General features: G+C 36.2%; 1 protein-coding gene across 1 annotated transcript in view; it reads right to left on the reverse strand.

Annotated features, from left to right (window-relative positions):
• The window catches only part of COL5A2 (collagen type V alpha 2 chain), a 144,362-nt gene that overhangs the window by 17,721 nt on the left and 107,425 nt on the right, over positions 1-19,216 (reverse strand). Inside the window, exons 19-43 of the mRNA XM_004426722.3 lie at positions 18,302-18,400; positions 17,927-17,971; positions 17,714-17,812; positions 16,384-16,437; positions 16,041-16,148; positions 14,961-15,014; positions 14,271-14,369; positions 13,049-13,102; positions 12,221-12,319; positions 12,058-12,111; positions 11,911-11,964; positions 10,926-10,979; positions 9,871-9,924; positions 8,211-8,255; positions 7,792-7,890; positions 6,667-6,774; positions 6,337-6,390; positions 4,061-4,114; positions 3,799-3,852; positions 3,316-3,369; positions 2,804-2,911; positions 2,640-2,693; positions 2,035-2,088; positions 1,107-1,268; positions 351-458 (exon numbers count right to left, since the gene is read on the reverse strand). Of these exons, the coding sequence (XP_004426779.2) occupies positions 351-458; positions 1,107-1,268; positions 2,035-2,088; positions 2,640-2,693; positions 2,804-2,911; positions 3,316-3,369; positions 3,799-3,852; positions 4,061-4,114; positions 6,337-6,390; positions 6,667-6,774; positions 7,792-7,890; positions 8,211-8,255; positions 9,871-9,924; positions 10,926-10,979; positions 11,911-11,964; positions 12,058-12,111; positions 12,221-12,319; positions 13,049-13,102; positions 14,271-14,369; positions 14,961-15,014; positions 16,041-16,148; positions 16,384-16,437; positions 17,714-17,812; positions 17,927-17,971; positions 18,302-18,400 (1,881 nt within the window). The remainder of the gene's footprint in view (positions 1-350; positions 459-1,106; positions 1,269-2,034; positions 2,089-2,639; positions 2,694-2,803; positions 2,912-3,315; positions 3,370-3,798; positions 3,853-4,060; positions 4,115-6,336; positions 6,391-6,666; positions 6,775-7,791; positions 7,891-8,210; positions 8,256-9,870; positions 9,925-10,925; positions 10,980-11,910; positions 11,965-12,057; positions 12,112-12,220; positions 12,320-13,048; positions 13,103-14,270; positions 14,370-14,960; positions 15,015-16,040; positions 16,149-16,383; positions 16,438-17,713; positions 17,813-17,926; positions 17,972-18,301; positions 18,401-19,216) is intronic.

The following is a 19,216-nucleotide window of genomic DNA, read 5'->3' on the forward strand; positions in this document are numbered from 1 at the left end:
TATTTAAAAAGAGGCTATCTACTCACTAGGAGATTATCCCCCTTCTCTAGCTCCATGGATATTTTTCATCTTTGAAGAAAGATTTAGAGTCACCAAAAATCTGTATCCTTATTTGTCTACTTCTCTAGTTCCAAGGTTAAATAAATATATTTTTCAAAGACTTTGTAAGGTACTTAAGTAAAGAATTTGACATTTAAAGTCAAAAGGCTTTTAAGATACTCAGAATTTGTGTCTCAAGAAGACTGGAAGTCTACTAAACAACAAGAACAAAAAAGAACCATGATAAATTTTCTCTTCACAAATTATATTGTACATAATCAAATTAAATATTGACCAATATAGCAACTCACCGCTGGGCCTGGCAGACCGGGCATGCCTCTCTCTCCACGCTGTCCAGGCATGCCAACAATTCCTCTTTGTCCAGTCGTTCCAGCTGGACCAGGGGGACCATCTGGACCCTAAGTTTAAGGATAAACTACTAATTAGAAATTCTCCAGGGTAAAACTATATGCAAGCTTTACAGGTTTTTTGGTATTAGAAATGTTCCCCATTTTCTAAAACCATACTGTACATGAGTAGTCATAATTTGTAATCCACACAGAGCCTCTAGCATTATTTAAAGGTGAAAATGGCTCATTAGTTGGATGGGAACTTGAAGACTAATGTGAATATTGATGGAATAAAAGAGGTAACTACTCAGGCAAATATTTTTTCTCTTTTTAAAAAAACAAAAAAAATTTTAAAAATAAAGAAAAGAAATAGTGATCTATTTAAACACACTAATGTTCAGAAGCATTTAGATATTAAATAAAATAATGTGCTTTTTAAAAATTTTCTGCATATACTGCAGATTTTTAACAGAGTGTTTTCTTTTTTAGTTTTTTAACACCATATCCCTTACTGTTATATTTTTATATCCATACATATACATTTTTTCTAGAGCAGAAAACTGTTAATTAAAAACCTATGGGGCAAAATGCACCTAATGGATTTATGAAAGTACTCAGGATAACGTATAAACAGTTTCTTTGTGGCAGTGATTATTACGGATTTCTATTAGTAAATATCTCAGTTAGAGGCAGTCTGAACAAAGATACCAAACTCACAGGTTGTCCATCTTCTCCTGGGTCGCCTTTGTCTCCTGGGCCACCAGGGGGGCCAGCTGGTCCTCGATCTCCCACTCGGCCATGAGAGCCAGGGTCCCCACGAAGACCTGGTGGTCCCTCCTTCCCGGGTTCCCCTAAAGGCCCTGCAGGTCCTGGAGCTCCCTAGCATAAGATAGAAAGGAACCCAGGAGGGCGAAGTGAAAGCCATGTTAGAGGACCAGATGCAATGGTCTCTGCCTCAGAGGCAGAGTCCCAAGCCTCACGGGTCCATTTTTTCCATTAGATAATCAATCATTCAGTGGATTTAAACAAAATTAAACAAAACACAGCTGCAGATTCATTCCCCAGGAGAAAAGCTGAATCATTTGCAGACAATTACCTTTGGGTCATTATTAAAAGAGTGCTGAAATTAACTTGAATTTTCAAACTTCTTAAGGTTCTGCTCCAACAATGAATATATAACATTTTATTCTGTCTGACCTGATCTTATAATGAAAGAATAACATTTATTAAACAAAGTTTCAGAGATGCTTCCTAACTGAAGGAAATGATTATTGGCACATAATATTGTTAGTATTTAGTACCCAAATGGAATAATAGTCTAACATTGGGGCTAAAAAGGACTTGCAAATAAGCTACTCCAAGAAATATTGGATGATTAAAGATGAATTTGCATTGATAACATGCCAGTATACTGGTACAGTACCAGTACCAACATACCAGTACCGGGTTTTCTCCACAGAATTGGGATGAGAGTTGTTAACATGAGATAACAAATCATTAAGGGATTAAATAAAAGAATAAATAATAACTCAAATATTTGTGTGTATATCTATATAATATGTACATACATGTGTGTTTTTATACATTTGTGTGTGTGTGTGTAATAATTCCACTATCAATTATTTGAGTTATTGAATTGACTTACAGTGGGGCCTGGAGGTCCAACTCTCCCGGCAGAACCAGGAAATCCTGTAGCACCCTAAAAATATAATATCACATGAGCAATTTTAAAATAACAATTAGTTTCATATACTTTCTGGGATCTTTTTTTTTCATAGGGATATAGGCCTTCATATTCCCTTTCTTGTGACCAATATATTTTTTTCTTGTATCCTATGTTTTTGAGAATAGATCAGGATTAATTGGTAGGAAGGACGCTATTTTCCTCTCTCCACATTCCTCTCTCTACTTTCCACTTATCTTGAACATATACACGTACATTCAAGGCTAGGGCTACAATTACATTAACATTTTATATAACAGAATTATATAAAGTTCTTCCCACATTTTTCATTACCTCTTCCATAGGTAATACATTATTTATGTTACGTATGAGGCAGCTGAGTCTCCAAGATCATAAAACTAATTTTAATCCAGATCTCCATCTAAGTTAAGTGACTTTTCTATTACAGTATAGTTATACAGGTAAAAATTTGTTGTTGTAGCTTGAGATTAACTTTAAAGCAGCCGTGAAGTACTAGATATCTGTGACTAGCTGTATGTAATTCCCAGAGCCCCACATCAACTCACAGGTGGACCCTGAGTTCCTCGACCACCTTTTAGTCCAGGAACACCATTAGGACCCTAAATGGAAAGAAACAAACAAAAGATCACTGTAGTAAAGCCAAATGGCCTAAACACAAGGTCTAAACTTGGGCGCTGGACTCAAGTTGTGTCTTTTTTTTTTAACTTACATGAGGGCCTGGGGATCCTGCTAGACCTTGTGGTCCAGGAGAGCCAGCATCACCCTTCTGTCCGGGCTCTCCAGGTTCACCTTTTACTCCAGGCTGCCCGTCAGGGCCCTATGTCAATTGTATAAATAAGCAATTGATTATAACACTTATAGACAAATTATGTCACAGTAATTATTACTAACATCTCATTTAATCATTTGTTGTAAAATGGTGCTTTGTAATCAGTATTAAAACATAGAAGAAAAAAATGTCCTGATGAGATCTTTGAAGACAGTCTGAAAAAATGTTATCCCACCACATTTTTATTTAAGCACACAATTTGAAATCATGCAAATTCATCCATTTTTGTGCCAGTCTATGAAAAAAATGTGTCTAAAATGAGAATGTTGCCTAGAAAACTATAAACATTCCAGAATCTTAATATACCTTAAAATATGAGTGATAATTAATTCAACTCATTGTTATAACAAGAGGACTGTTAGTTGTAAATTAGAGATATTTGAAAATCATACCTGGGGTCCAGCAAAACCAACAGCCCCAGTAGGGCCGTTTTCACCACGAGAACCCTGGGAGAAAACAAAGATTACGGTAGCTTTCACGCATTATTCTGAACAGGAATAGTATTTAAAAATACAATTATATAAATTTGTAGTGTCTTGAAATATACAAATAGAGAAATTAGACATATTGCTTGAGGAAGACTCTTCATGGTGATATAGAGATAAGGGCTATAGAACAAAATTTCCAAGGTCTGAAGTCTCAAAGAAGCTTCTTAATTATTTAGTAAATGAGCTGCTTACCTAGACTTAATAGATTGCATAGAAATAATATAGTGAAAATTTTTTTAAATTTAATGAGAAAAGCAAAAGTTGAAAACCATTAAGTCATAAATAACCTAATCCAATGGGCATGGTTTAAAATAAATATCAAGACAAAATAATGAATTGTTTACTGCTCAATCTTATACTAAAGAACATCAAAATACTGTCACTTACAGGATTGCCACGGGAGCCAGGAGGACCAACTAAACCTCGAGGACCAGGTTCACCCTAGAAAGAAAATTTTAGATGGTTATTATCCAAAGCGATAGCAAAACATGACACAATTGCAGGATGCTGGGCACTGTGTGCGGGGCAGATAATGAGGGACCACTCTGCGATGATCTAGCCCAACTACCATATTCTATAAAAGAGAAAACATGAGAAAGAGCCAGACCTCATAATTCTCAGTCCACAAAATAACACTTTAGGACATTACCTTTTCTCCAGTGGGACCTGCAGGACCTGGAGGACCCAAGGGACCTGGAAGACCCTGTCAATGAACAGAACGTAGGCACGCTGAGGAAACGAATGCACAGAAATCTCCAATGTTTAAACAGCAAACAAAGAAGGGACTATTCTATTATAGCTTAACTGCTTTTGCAAAACATTATCTATAGCATATGATATAATCTGTATATTCTCAAGAGTTTTCAATCAATTTCCACCGGATTTTCTCCACAAAACGTTTTAATCTCTTTCATCCAGCTCATCCATGTATAATGTCTTCAAACACTAGTTCTAAATTAATACTATTCTTCAACAGGGTTCCTCTGTGTCTTAGCCTATTTCATGTTGCTAATAACTATCTGAAGTTTGAGTATAGATTGAAGGGAGGCTTTTCTTCCTTTGAATAGAATATTATATTGTTCAATTATAATATACTAGTGAAATATCACTCTTTGTATTTAAAAAAAAGTGAAATTGTGCTAAAGCATTCCATTTTCTACATTTCCCTGAGATGAAAAGGAACGTTACTACCAGCTACACTGAGGTCGGTGGGGTTCTTTGGCTCAGAGCACAGGGGAGCCACCACATGGGGAAGAACCTGAGTCTTCTTGACATTGGTCACAACCTTTAAACTGCTGGACTATAGAGGAGTCCTTTCTAAAACAAGTTTTCTCTCAAAATTTGTGTACTGCCTCTTCAAATGCAGCCCAAATATTCTTTTGTCATTTAATTTCTGAATGCATTACTGAAGAGATTTGAGGAGCAAAAATGACTTTTTAATTTTATATTTTTGACTAGAACAGGAGAAAACTGTGATCTTACATTCTCTGGATCTATAATGAAACAATATTCTTCCAATAATTTACCTAACATACCTCCTTAAAGGATTTGATTAATATAAAGATCACTTCATTAAATTCACAGACATTTTTTTTTCATAGAGAGAAAACATGTTATTCATTTTTTTTCCTTTACTATAAGATTACAGTGAATGCTCTGGTCTGCTTTTTCCCTAAAACACTGTGTTGCCCTCACTAAAAATAAAGCAGTCATTGCTTAAGTCTTGGTCCTATTACATTTCATTTTCAAAGTAATTCATAGGAACAATAGATACATATTTCAAGTTTCCCCTTAAAATAAACTGTCAATGTGTCACTCCTTCAAACAGTATTGCACTACTTACTACGCAATCCAGACCAGTCATGATGTAAAATACAAACCATATACCAGATTTACTTAAGATTGTTTTTGAAATATTAAATCAAATATTAGATTTAAATAAAAGGCAAGAGACATTTTGTGTTCATAATTTGCTAAACTGTTTCACCCTCAATTAGCTTTTCATAAAAAGAAAAAAGGGATAATTACCACTAAGGCTAAAACTTTTCTATATTTTACTTTATTTTTTTAATTAGAAGCTAATATAATCAATGTATTAACAGCAGCTCAGCGTGATCTCTTTTTTTGTAGCATAACTGCTATTGCCAGGGCACAACAGGACAATTAACCACAAACCATGTCTCACTGACACAAATCATTTATCAACTATCAGGAACTATTCTAGGAAATGTTGAATGTCTCAGCGACTGTAACTATCTGCTCTTACATGACAGAATCATTCATGTCTGAAAATATATTTTCCGTCTGATTATTCTTAGAATTGCAAATGCATTCAAATTTGAGGACCTAAAGCTTGTTAAATGTCAGTTTCTGACATGATATTAAACAATGCTTTGGGGTCAACCATCCTTCTTTACAGTTCACTTATTCAGCCTCTTTATTGATGAAAGCACTATGATGACTCATCGGGCAGTAATTTTCTCAGCCCTAACATCCACTATGTTGAGAAACGGTCATCACAACTTTGGCTGCTCTACAAAACTTTACGTGCCTGCACTGGAGTGAAGTCTGGGACAGCTCATTAGATCGGCATTTTAATAGAAACAAACATTGCACATGAAATAAAAAGACGATAGGCAAAGATAAAGAGGATCCCACTGCTTAAAGGACTGATCCTATGAGCACAATAAAAATGTGTTGTATTCATTCTCTCAACAATGACTTTACTTTTTGGCTTGCTCTAATTCAAGGGAAGCAAAATGAGTATCCATGGTTGACCAACATCAAATCTCAAATTTCATCATTCTCCGAATCCTGACCACCATGGAAACGTGATGAACTTTATTTTGGAAAGTTCGGGCAAATTCATATGATAATGAGGATGTCGATTTCTAGCCCGGCTGGTAAAGGAATGGTTTCACTTACTCTCGCTCCATCATTTCCAGCTGTGCCTTCAGCACCTTTCTCTCCTACGCCACCCTGGGAAAACACACAAAACATCATTTATTCATTTAATTGTCTTTTTCCCACACTTGCATGAAAGCTTCATAAGAGCAGGGGCTTATCTCTTCTGTTCGTAGCTGTATCTCCTTGAGCTTAGAACAATGCCTGGCACTGTGCATTTTCTCAATAAATGTATATTGAAGGAATGAATGAATGAATGACTTGTGACTCAGGATGGTAGAAGTACAAGTCTGCCCAGGAAATCATTATCAGTAGAAAGTGTAAATGAATGAATACAAAAACCAGACTTACTCTGTCACCCTTGGGGCCATGAATTCCTGCAATTCCTCTTTCTCCAGGCATACCTTGAAGGCCTGGTGGGCCTGTATCTCCAGGGGTCCCAGTTGGTCCTGGACTGCCCTACAATGAACCAACAATAAGTGAGCTTACCTAGGTATTAAGGTTGAACCACATGGGATTTCTGTCTTGGTAGGTCAAAAATAGAATCTCAGCAATTTCATACGGTTCAACCTAGTGCTTAAATTTTTCATTTGGGAAAATTGTCTCTGAGTTCATTTTTTTAAATTAAAAAAAATTTGAAGTTGCCATTTTGATTGTTGGTTTATGTTTCAAGTTTTCTCTTTGGAGAAATTGAGTACCAATTCAAATAAGAATGATAGGGTTGCCTTTTTTTTTCTTTTTTTTTGGCAACATCATAGGGATTCTAATAAAGAAAGAAGACAATACATTTAGAAAGTATTTCATTCTCTCTCTAATGAACCCTGCCATTAAGCTGCTTTTCAGGCTCATTCAGGGATTACATTGAAGCAATCTTATGCAATCACTCTGGATCTTGAAGATGATAAGGGATCTAATGTTGTATGATCATGAAAAATTCCACTTCAGTTGTTTGCACTGAAGTTGGCCACATTGTCTTCTATCAATCTTAAAACAGCACTCAAAAGGAAATGGTACTGATTTTTGCCTTATGATGTATTGTATTTTCAGATTTCAAAAACAACACACTTTCACATATTTAATAAGCAGAATAGTGGAACTTGAGACAAGGAAAATGGAGCATATGATTAGGAATACCTCCTAATAAACTATGCAATTTTCTATTTCTTGTTTCTGCTTATTAATGGAAGTCATTAGTAAAATTTATATAAATAAATATTAGAAATGGGTTTATATATGAAAACATATCACTATGTGTACTAGACCATAAATCCCATCACAGAAGAGAGAGTCCTTTTTAGCTGACTCTTTAGTGCCAAGGGTAAGCCTAGTAGGTACTCATTAAATATTTGTTGAAGAAGAAAATTATATAATCAAACGCCCTGCAAAAACAAGAGCAGTACACTCTGGTACAATCGTACGTTTATTGAGCAGTAATTTTAGATCATTTTTAAATACTGAGCTCACAACCATACTTACTTTTGGGCCATCAGGACCGTGTCCTCCAGCCATGCCCTTCTCACCAGGGAGTCCAGTTATTCCTGGTTCTCCTCTTTCCCCCGGATTTCCTCGTTCTCCCTAGCACAACATTGGAATGTCAAACAGTCTCAGTGCTTGATCTAAAAATGGGTGAAAAATGTTTCTGGAAATCTGAAAAATGGCTTCTACTGGAGAAAAATTTGGAAATGAGCAATTATTAAGGCTCGATTTTCTAATTTAGTGATAAGAAATGAAGTAAGGATACGCTAGTTTCTCAACACAAAATATTCCTTGTAAGATTGATTTTCATCAAGCAGAAGAATTTTAATGCTTAAAATAAAGCCCAGTTTAAGATAAAAGATGCATTTTTAAACTAAAGCCAATGGAAACAAAGTTAATCACGAAGAGAAAATACTTACTCTAGGTCCTAGCGGGCCAACTGCTCCGGGATCTCCAGGGACCCCCTAAAAATACATTTTTAAAGATTGAAAGAAAAGCTTTGAGCTAAATTTCAGGTATTTATTAGAAACATTTCCAGATCATACACCTAATTTCTTTTAATGTACTATTAGAAGTCTGGCTAAGCCCACAATATTGAAGAATGAAAAATGTATGCACTTTTATACATGAGGTGATGTCACATACATCGAATGAAAATACTATTCCAGAAAAATTTATATTATACCTGAATGTTTGACTTTTTGGCAATGAGAATATGCAAAATATTATCTCACAAAGATAATACATTGGTTTTTATGCAGAGACAACAAAATACTTGATAAGGCCTTTTATTTCCTAATGGAATGTGAAAAAGTTTTAATAGAGGAAAATGAAATTAAAAACAATGAAGTGCTGTACTTTTAAATACAACCAATTCAATTCAGTTTAGTAAATATTTCTTGAATATACAATATGGACAACACACTACTAGGACTTGTGGGTTCAAACTAGTGCAGTCATGACTACATTAAAAGTTTGTTCTTAAGGAAAGTTTGTTATTTAACACTTCTCTCTTTGATAAAGATAATAACTGTATCAAGTAGGCCTCCAGTCTTATCTCTCAAAATTTATTGTTTCGCTGTGGCACGATCTTCCTAAAACCCAAATCTAATAGTATTACTCCCTAATTAAAAGTCCTGCATTAGCTCCCATTACTCTAATAATAAGAACAAATTAGACTCACGTTAGGACTCTCCATAATCTGGCCCCTGATTCACCCCTCCCACCTCATTTCCACCCTCCTCAAGTTGTCCTCCATATTCTTGACTTACCAAACTTTTTTCAGTGCCTTAATTTGATCAGCAAGCCTTTGCACCTGCTGTTTCCATTTCCTGGATTATTTTCTTACCTTTCCTCCTCGCCACTTACCATCATTCATCCTTCAGATCTCATTAAAGATATTACTTTGTCCGGGAAACTTTTCCTAACCCCAAAGTCTGAATTAGTTGGATCTTCTGTTTCCCTACACTCAATGCCTCCCCTACTCTAGCATGTAGAACACACTACTATTGTAACTGTCTTCCTACACTCTCTATCTCTTACTATAATGTAATATAAGGGCAAGGTCCATGTCCATTTTGTTCAATTGGTTAAGGCCTGGGCTTAGTAAAGGTAAGCACAGAGTGCTCTGCAAATATTTGTTGAACAGTTAAATGAAGGAATGAACAGTTGAATGAAGGAATCATTCAAAGAAAAATAAATTAAATAAGCCTATGCGCCAGTAAAATGACAGAAATAAAATGGTTAATATCTGTTCTTAACCATTTACAAAGCCTTCAGTAAAACTGTAAAGTTGTGGTAAGATTTATTTAGTGATTCAGAACACAGTCTTGGGAAGCATTTAATCTGGGTTCAAATCATATCAGCTGTGTGACTTTGGGAAAATTACCTAACATCTGTGTGCCTCATTTTCCTCATCTGTAAAATGGGCATAATAATAGTACCTAGTTCATAGGGTTGTTTTGAAGATTAAAAGAGATAATATATGTACAGCAAACCAGAACAGAGCCTCACACACAATAAGTGATATTATGAGCCAGCAATTTTTAGTATTACTATTCTTATTATTTAAAAACTTACCTGGTCACCTGGCTTTCCACCTTCCCCAGGTGGCCCTGGAGGACCAGGAAGCCCCTAAAACAAAAGTAAGAAAATAAAATTGTGACTCTGTGAAAGTTTAATAGGCCACTAGTGTTAACAGTTCACCTTTCACAATTCATAGAGTTCCATGGCTACATTTTCAAGCAAAAGATATTGTTCAAACACAATGTTAAGCAAAACAGAACGAGAACCCTCATCTTCTAACATAACACAGCAGCTAGTCAGTTGATAGGTTTAGATTTTCATTTGCACACTAGTTGGCAAAAAACAGATAAGAATATAACAGGAGGGGGGCCAGCCCCATGGCGCAGCAGTTAAGTGTGCGCACTCTGCTGCTGGCGGCCCAGGTTCGGATCCCGGGCGCGCACTGACACACCGCTTGTCAGGCCATGCTGTGGTAGCGTCCCACATAAAGTGGAGGATGATCAGCGTGGATGTTAGCTCAGGGCCAGTCTTCCTCATCAAAAAGAGAAGGATTGGCACTGATGTTAGTTCAGGGTTGATCTTCCTCACCAAAAAAAAAAAAAAAGAATATAACAGGAGGTTCTTCATAATGGTAGAATTTTCAATGGCTCTTAAAACAATACTTTAGGCTGCTAGGTTAATATTGAAAGTCAGTCCTGAAAGTTTTTTCCCATGTTATGATTATCGACACTATTAAATAATCTACCATTCCAATATATTTAGATAAATCATGAAAACTTGTTCAATAAAAAATTTTAGACACTGTTCCAATAAAATCAGATAAGCCTTAAAATAGTTAAGTTAAATAAACCTTGTTGAGATGTTAAGAACATTTTATGATTTTTAATTTGTTAATAGTTTTGGGTTTTGATCAGTTTTTCAGGGGAAGTCTGTTCCTTCTCTTTGAACAAAAAAGTTTGATTTTATCCAAATGTCTACCCTATTTACTAAAAAAGGAATGATTTCTTTGAAAATTGCAGAATTTCATATCATTCAACTATATATTTTCATATTTTAAAAAAGCATTTTAGGTAGGGGAAGAAGAAATGGAAAACTGAATTAGCGCATACCTGAAAGCCAGTGGGGCCTGGAGGGCCCTGTTCTCCTCTCTCCCCAGCTAGACCCTAAGTCATGAAGGAAAGAAAATCATGAAATCAAGAGCCAGATCTTTACATGTGCTTCCTGTTTATGTGAACCACTAGAAGTATTTATGTCTCTCTGTATTTCTTCCAATCACATGTTTTTCACTTTAGCCAGATAATAAACTAGTACTAAAAGTCATCTGATGGTATTGTTTGAAGTCTCTGCTGGTGAGAAACTATCCTCTAAAGCCAGAGAAGGGAGTAATGACATGGTTTATTTTTTGATCCAAACATAAAATGCCTGAAGCCAACCATAAAATTATGTAGAAATTGGATAAAGTGGACATGGGAAAATTTATTACTTTCATCTATCCAGTCTAAAAGGGTAATATTTCCATTGCAGTTCATTTCTCAGTGTCATAAAAATTATTAATCAAACCTTCAAAACTAGAATAAATAAAGCAAAGCTAACATTTTAGAAAGGTATTTAAATTGCCCCGCCCCAAAACAAATATGCCAAAATATTTCTGACACAATTTTAAAATCCTAAGATGAAAATATACCTCAAAGGATAAATATTATTCCTTTTCAGTCCCTCCACAGAAACCCAGCTTAAATAAATTTCTATAAGACACATTATTAGAAGGTAGGTATAATTCAGTATTTAGATATTTTAAACAAAATATTTGTCAGACAGTATTTTCCTCAGTTGATACATTCTTCAACTGTGACACATAAAGATGATGCGGTAGCTTTGCCATCAGCATTTTATAGAAGCTTAAAATGAAAAGACCAATCATTCTACTTAAAAAGGCAGAAGATAGGCACAGGAATCAAAAGAAAAGATATAAGTGAAATTCTTCCATCCTGCCCTTTCTTGTTCACTTCCTCTGAAACTCATTCATAGTAAAATCTTGGACAAATGTTTTTGAAAAATGCAATGTGAATATATTCTTGCCAAAAGATCACCTACCGGGGGGCCCACAGGACCAGAAGGACCAACTTCACCATCTTTTCCAGGAGCTCCCTAGTATCACACGGAGACAATTTGTGAGGTGAGGCCATGATAATTTGGATAATTTCACATATATATTTTTTCTTTATCAGAAAATGTAGTTACCCTCTGACCAGGAACACCAGCATTTCCTGCTTCTCCAGGTTTTCCAGGGTCACCCTAAAAGGTAAATAGAAACTAATTTAAATTTCAATCAATTTGCTAAAAACATGCCTGTTCCAAGTGAGGATTCTGAAGAGATGGCAAACATATTATGCACTGTACTCACACTGCTACCTTTGGGGCCTGGAAGACCCATGCTCCCGGGCTGCCCTCTGATGCCTATGGAGCCTGGAGGACCTGGCCGGCCATCCTCACCTGGAGCACCCTACAAAATCGACGGGAGCAGTGTAAGTTTTACCTAGGTTCTCTGTAAATATCACATCAGTCAAATTGTTACTTGTCTTTGCTTACTATAAAAGTCACCTACATTTAAAATTATCCTACATCTTTATCTTAGTGAATCAGAACAGTTGAGAGTCTCAAAATAAAACTGCTGAAGTATTTTGAGTATTTAGAACAGAGATTTTATTCTTGTTCTACACACAAACCTCATCTTCACGTCTCCTTACACCCTCATTAATAGGGGAAATCTTTCTCTTTTCTTTCATTTACTCTGGTTTGTGGTAATGAAAACTCAGGACTTCTATTTCACATTTGCAGGATAAGGGAAGGGCCCAGATTATATAAGCTGTCCAAATTCACACCTACTTTTCTCTTAGATGTACGAAATTGGAAGGACATCAAGAAATGAGAATGTTCTTAATAGATAAATTTCATTAATATTATAAAATACATCATTTCAACTTTTTTACTGATGTTAGGAAGCAATTTTTATTCTCAAACATTTATTTCAATAAAGTCTGATCAATTTTTGGTCAATTTGAAAATACACAGATCCTAAGTATTTGCTTCTGGAGGGGGGCATTTTAAACATATAAACATGATCAGCATCCACATGATCAAAAACATTAATGTCAAATAAATATCTTATCCTTTAAGTTGCATGTCTATTGAGAAATATTAATAGTTGTCGACTTTTATTTAAATTACTTACCAAAGGTCCAAGTTTTCCCTCAGGACCTTGAACACCAGGATTTCCGGTCAGACCCTGAAAATTAAAAGCAATTGTCAGTTTGTTGCTCACCTACAATTGAAGTAAAAGTTCTAAAGAGTAAACATAACATTGCATTAAAAGGATTCAGTTCCACTTTTCAATGCTCACTCTCAGTAGCCTTAGGCTCCTCTAGACAAACTCACAGGACCATCATGGGCCCCGCCCAGCCTGGCTTCAGAAGGATACAGGGCAGACAACAGAGCATGCAAACAGGGCAGCACCAGCTGGGATGCTTCACTGGGAGGAGCCCTCAAAGCACAGCCTCTGAGCCTCCCACAGTGGACAGGCCAGATGTGAGGGAATGAGCCTACATGGTGGGTGCAGGAGCCACCCTGGCTTAGAAATGTCATGTAACCAATAATTGTAACAGCATCTTGGACATAGTATACTGGTCCCAGCAAGGTAAAGGCCCAGGTACCAGCCACTCCAAACTCAGGAAATCCAAAGCTATGTCTCCTACCAGGTTTTTATAATTCATTCATAGTCCTCCCAGTCCAAATGCAGTCTACACGTGGGGTCATCTTTACTATAAGCAATGTTGACCGGTCATTCAGCTGGCATTCCACCTTTATTAGGTGTCTAGGGAGGGATATCTGAGCAAAGGTGAACCCAATGGCAGTTCTCACGTAGAAGGAGAAAGCGGTAGACTTTGACATACATTTAACGCTGGATTCAAGATACAGAACGTAGGTTGAGCCTAGTGTATTTTTCCACCCCTAACAACTTTTTGTATAACCTCTTTCTCTTTCAGGAGCATGGTTGACAACTGAATTTAAGGGCAATTCCATAGTTCAAATGACTTTTCAAGTGGCATCTTATTAAAATGAAATTTATCAGGAAGTCTCTCAGCCAAAAGTCAAACAAGTTGTTTATCAGCAAGTAAAGAAAAATTATGAAAATTAACAGAATTTTTTTTCATGTAAAGTGGCAAAACTATTACCACCTACTCCTTTGAAAAAGCAGACTAGAAGTTCCTGTGATTTCCATACATGATAAAAATAACAAACTAGTATTTAAAAAATAATGAATCAGGTCAAAACTATAAAAACAAAGAAATGTTCCAAGTTGTGAAAGCAAGCTAAACAAAAAAAAAAAACCCTTCAATAAATTCTCAGGAGCATTTCTGTTGGGTTGATGTAACAACAAACTGCCGTGTTCTTACCCGAGCACCTGGAAGCCCAGGTTCACCTGGACGTCCTGGATCCCCCTGACCTCCTTTAGGTCCTGAAGAACCAACAGGACCCCGCTCTCCTTGAGCCCCCTATTCCAAAGCAAAGCAGAATGTGTCAGACAAAAGGAGGTATGCAGGGAAACAAAATCAAGTATATGTAAATTCTTGTTTTACAAACGAAAGCACTAGTATAACATATAAAGGGTTTGTCAAAGTAGTTACAAAGACTTCTTTGAAAACAATGTCACTTCACATTTTGTTCTATTTGGATTCCTTGTAGAATAGTGCTTTTTCATCATTAACGAATGAAATTTGTGTTTAGATCCTGACTCCAATAATTTAGACTTGAAAAAAAACAAGAATTTTGAAAGAGTCTAAATTTCTAGATAAAGGAAAAAAATATATATCAGCTAAAGGAAAAGTCTACGACTTTTTCATCTCAGGAACGTCCCTGGAAAGTCTGAAAACAAACTCTCATATACCTCCAACCATCGTCCATGTCCCCTAGACTTCAATAATACAGAAATTGCCCAAGAGGGATTTGGCGTTAGGCCTGACATCTGTGTCTGACTCTTTTCTGAATCTGGACACATGTGGGCCAAGGTTAGATCACCACGCTAAACAACGGCATCTTTTGGAGCACCACCTGCAAGAGTGTCAACATTGATGGGATAACCTCACCTTTGGTCCAGGTAAACCATCAGAGCCTGGAAAACCTCGATTGCCAGGAGCACCCTACAAATGATCAAAATGCAATTCTTAATTGTTGTTGATGTTTTTGTAGTATATGAGTGGGTAATTTTTATTTTTAGTACTATAAGGTTTTAGGAACTGTGATCAAGCCAACACAGCAATAGATTTGTATAAGATAAAAAACTTGACTATACAGAAAGAAATTTTAAATTTTGAAGAATGCATAAGCACTGAGCCAAAAAATTATTCAAATCAAGAAATATTCTAACAATTCATTGTAAAATTAAACCTAGAGAAAAACTGAGATCTAGATATGAGAGGCAAAGGAATGGCACCATCTACCGGGATCAAAATGCCAACGATAACATATGTAAGCCTCTATACAAATGTAAGGAGACCTATTCTTGTCCCTTTCAGACCTGTTTCATTATACTCCAGTCACAGCAGCCTCTTCTGATCTTTAAAATCACCAAGCCCTTTCCGGCCTCCTGGCTTTGCATTTGCTATTTCTTCTGCCGAAAATGTTCTTCCTCCCAAGTTCGCCTGCTGGTTTATCCTCTTCTTCAGGTCTCAGCTAAAATGCCATCTTCTTCGAGAATCCTATTTCCTAACCACCTAGTCTAATGTCACACCACTGCCATGTACTCGAAGTTACTATCTACCACATCACCCTGCTATGTCCTAAGTGTATATGGCACTTATTAAAATTTGTAAGTATATTTTTATTTACTTGTCAACTTGTTTTTTTGCTTACCTCCCCACTAGAGTAAACCATTGTTCACTAGTCCTCACGGGAGGGGAGGCACCTTAGCCCTCTTGTTCACTGATGTATCCCAAGCACCAATATATCAAATCGGCATAGTGTAGTTGTTCCATCAATACTAGTTGAATGAATGAATGAACAATGACAAACAGTGGGCTCATTTAATTCACAGATTACCATACTGAATGGTGCAATGCATCTGCAAGCATTTCTCTTAACTGCTCTAGTTTTCCTTATGATCCCAAAACTTACTCATGCATTTCCCCCACAACTATAAGAATTTTATTTTTTTATTCAAATTTTACCCTTTCTCCCATTGGGCCTGGAGGACCGACTGTCCCTGGATCACCTCGGGGACCTCTTTTGCCTTCTTCACCAGGTGGGCCTATTGGACCCTGAATGCCATGTGGCCCCTATTAAAAATAGAAAGACATACCAGAAAGAGCCACGGTCAAGTGAGTTATAGTCAAAAGACTCATTTAAGGAAGTCAGTCATAAATTTTAAACTATATTAAACAATTAAACTATTTCCATCCAAAGGGATTATAATTCTCATTGTTATTATTTTAAACACAAGCATTTTGAGCTGTACGCTTCTAGACAATATTTATGCTTTTCTTATCAATTAAAAAAAAAATGAAGCCTTACTGGTTCCCCTTTCGGGCCAGCTTCTCCTTTGAAACCTGGAACTCCTGGATCACCCTAAAATAAAAGCACCATTAGTTGTAAGAACCAGGATATTTGGCCAGTCCATACTCCTTTAATTAATTACAGTGAATGGGCTTGGAAACTTTTTTGCGACTGAGTCTGTATTGAATCAGCAATAAAATATAATCATTTTTTAAATTTTGCAAATCTTATAGAATGTATGTGAATTTTTATAAAATCCAGTATAAACTGGTAACAATTTGCTTATTTTACAGTGGTCTTCAAGAGATTTATTTTTAAAATCTTGTTTTTTCTTATGCATACTAGAACAATTAGAATTATTGTTATTATTTCAATTTGATAAATAAAATTCAAACTAACAATGACAACTTCTATAGATAAACCTACTTAGGATATATTTTAGGAAATAGACTTGTTCACCCAGAATTAAAATAATCTTATATTTATGTTTTATTTATTGAGAGTTTGACAACTTCAAATAGGGTATTTCACCTTTGACTCCAAACGGTTTTAGGGTCTTGTTTTGTTCTAGGGTTTTGTGTATGTGTGTCTGCACATACCAATTGTAGTTTAAGTTGTAAAATCAGATTACTAAATTGAGACCATGATAAAATCAAATGTGAAATATCAGCAACACTCAGGTTTTAATAACTCTGTCACCAGCACTTAAAAAGGATTTATCAGCATAACCAAATCACTTGGGACAGAATCCAAAATATTATTTTAAGTAGCACTAGGAAAGAAAGTTTTAATTTTTATATATCAAGCTAAAATATATGTAAGCACAACTTCTCAGTGTGTTTATTTCCTATGGGCTCATCATAATATTTTTCCTAATAAATAATTTCTACAAAATATGGAAACTCATTCAATATGAACAATACGTTGGAATCCTATTTCAAGAATAACTCTCAAGAAATAGCTATTGAACCCATTTTTAGCCAAATCATCATTCAAAGTCCTCAATAAAACTCCACATTTCCCCACACAGCCTTGCAAAATATTTTCATAATGTTTATCATTCGACTACTCATACAATTCTATGAGGTAGACCATGAAGTTATGACCTTGTTATTTTAAATAAAAGAACACTAAAATTTAACATAATGCAATACTGTTCTACTTTGAATTTAAACATCTAAATTTTGCATTAACGTTTGCTTTCACTTTACAGAGATTCCCATCTTCGTTTGCCTTATTCAGATAAGTCACATTATCTATGTTTCATTGCGTCTCGTTACATGTTATTTCTCTTGGCAATCTTAGCTGGATTATACCAATGGATGATAGTTGTTTTAAAGGATATTACCGGTTGGCCTCGAATTCCTGGAGGTCCAGTGCTACCCTGAGGTCCTGGAGATCCAGGGGGCCCTGCTAAGCCAGGAGGACCAGAGGTACCCGGAGAGCCCTGTCAAAATGCAAGAGTGACATGATGAGCAGGAGACATACGCAGAAGTCTACTGCCAATGTCCAAAGGACTGTGGCCATTTGAACTTCACGTGGCTTAAACGCAGTTACTTACTGTTGGGCCTTTGGCACCAGGTGTACCATCAGTTCCCACTGCACCCTGAAAGATACAGAAAAAGTTCATGAAATATTAAGCCATATCTAGAGTGGTATTCAGATGTCCACCCACCTTCCAAAAGGAGGCAGAAAAAATTATAAAAAAAAGAAATCAACCACCTTTGTATCATAAAAATCACTTTTTTGACGAATTCTCTTTTGCATAAAATAGACAAAATTTGCAGAGTCAACAAGGAAAATGTGGTTTCTTTATGAGTTGTAAACACTCATTCAGCATTCACAGAGAATATATTAAAATAGATTGCCTTTGTTCTGATGTTATAAAACATGTCCCGCTTTCTGTGATAGTTTCTTAAATACACTAGGAACCTACAGGAAGACCTTGTGAGCCAACTGGACCCGGTGGCCCAGTTTCGCCTCTTTGCCCCTGAGGACCTTCAGGGCCTCGAGCCCCAGTGGGACCTGCTTCTCCCTAAAGGAATGCAAAGAGAAATGTTAATTTAAGAAAAATATAAACATGGTGCAATTCAAAGTTGATTGTTTATTTGGAGTTTTACATTTTACACCCAAACATTTAAAGGGATCAGGAGCACAGAGAGGTTCACAACTGAGTTGGCCCTAACCCAGCCTAAGGAGCCAACTCACGTGTGCACCCTTTCACGTGTAACGATGCCTGTAGCATTAAGAGCAGAGCAAAGTGGTCAGGGTCGCCTGATAGCTACCCTTATTTCAACCCAAGATAGTGATCCAGATAGTAAATAAAAAGACAGGATGCCTAGTTGTTTTAATTCAGATAAACAACAAATAATTTTAGTGTAAGTTTGTCCCACGCAACATTTGGGACACATTTATACTAAAATGTATCCTTTATTTATCTGAAATTCAAACTTCACTGGGTTTCTCTATTTTATCCAACATATCATGTACCTATGTAGATCTAATCACAGAAGGATCTGAACCTGGAATTTTAGAATTAAAATTTTAAGCCTTAAGGAGCTCATTAGTGTTAATAAAACAAATAAAATCCCTACTGAATCTCTGTTACCCTTCATTGAAACTCAAAGAAGTGGCTGTGGAAGTTTATTCTTCATCCAGAGAGCCAGAGATCATGGAAGAACCGTACAAGTATAGCAGAATCCTGGTCAAAGACAAAGATCCGGGGCTTTTCTACTTGGTGGGGTGGGATGGTGGTAGGTAGGGAAACAATTTCAGAGAAACGGTTTTGCTAGATGTTTGACTTTATTAGGCAGTTTTCAGTAGCCAACAACCAGTGATAGAAAAACACAGG

Source organism: Ceratotherium simum, chromosome 9, assembly GCF_057802395.1.
Source record: "Ceratotherium simum simum isolate JZ-2026a chromosome 9, ASM5780239v1, whole genome shotgun sequence".
Lineage (NCBI taxonomy): Eukaryota > Metazoa > Chordata > Mammalia > Perissodactyla > Rhinocerotidae > Ceratotherium > Ceratotherium simum.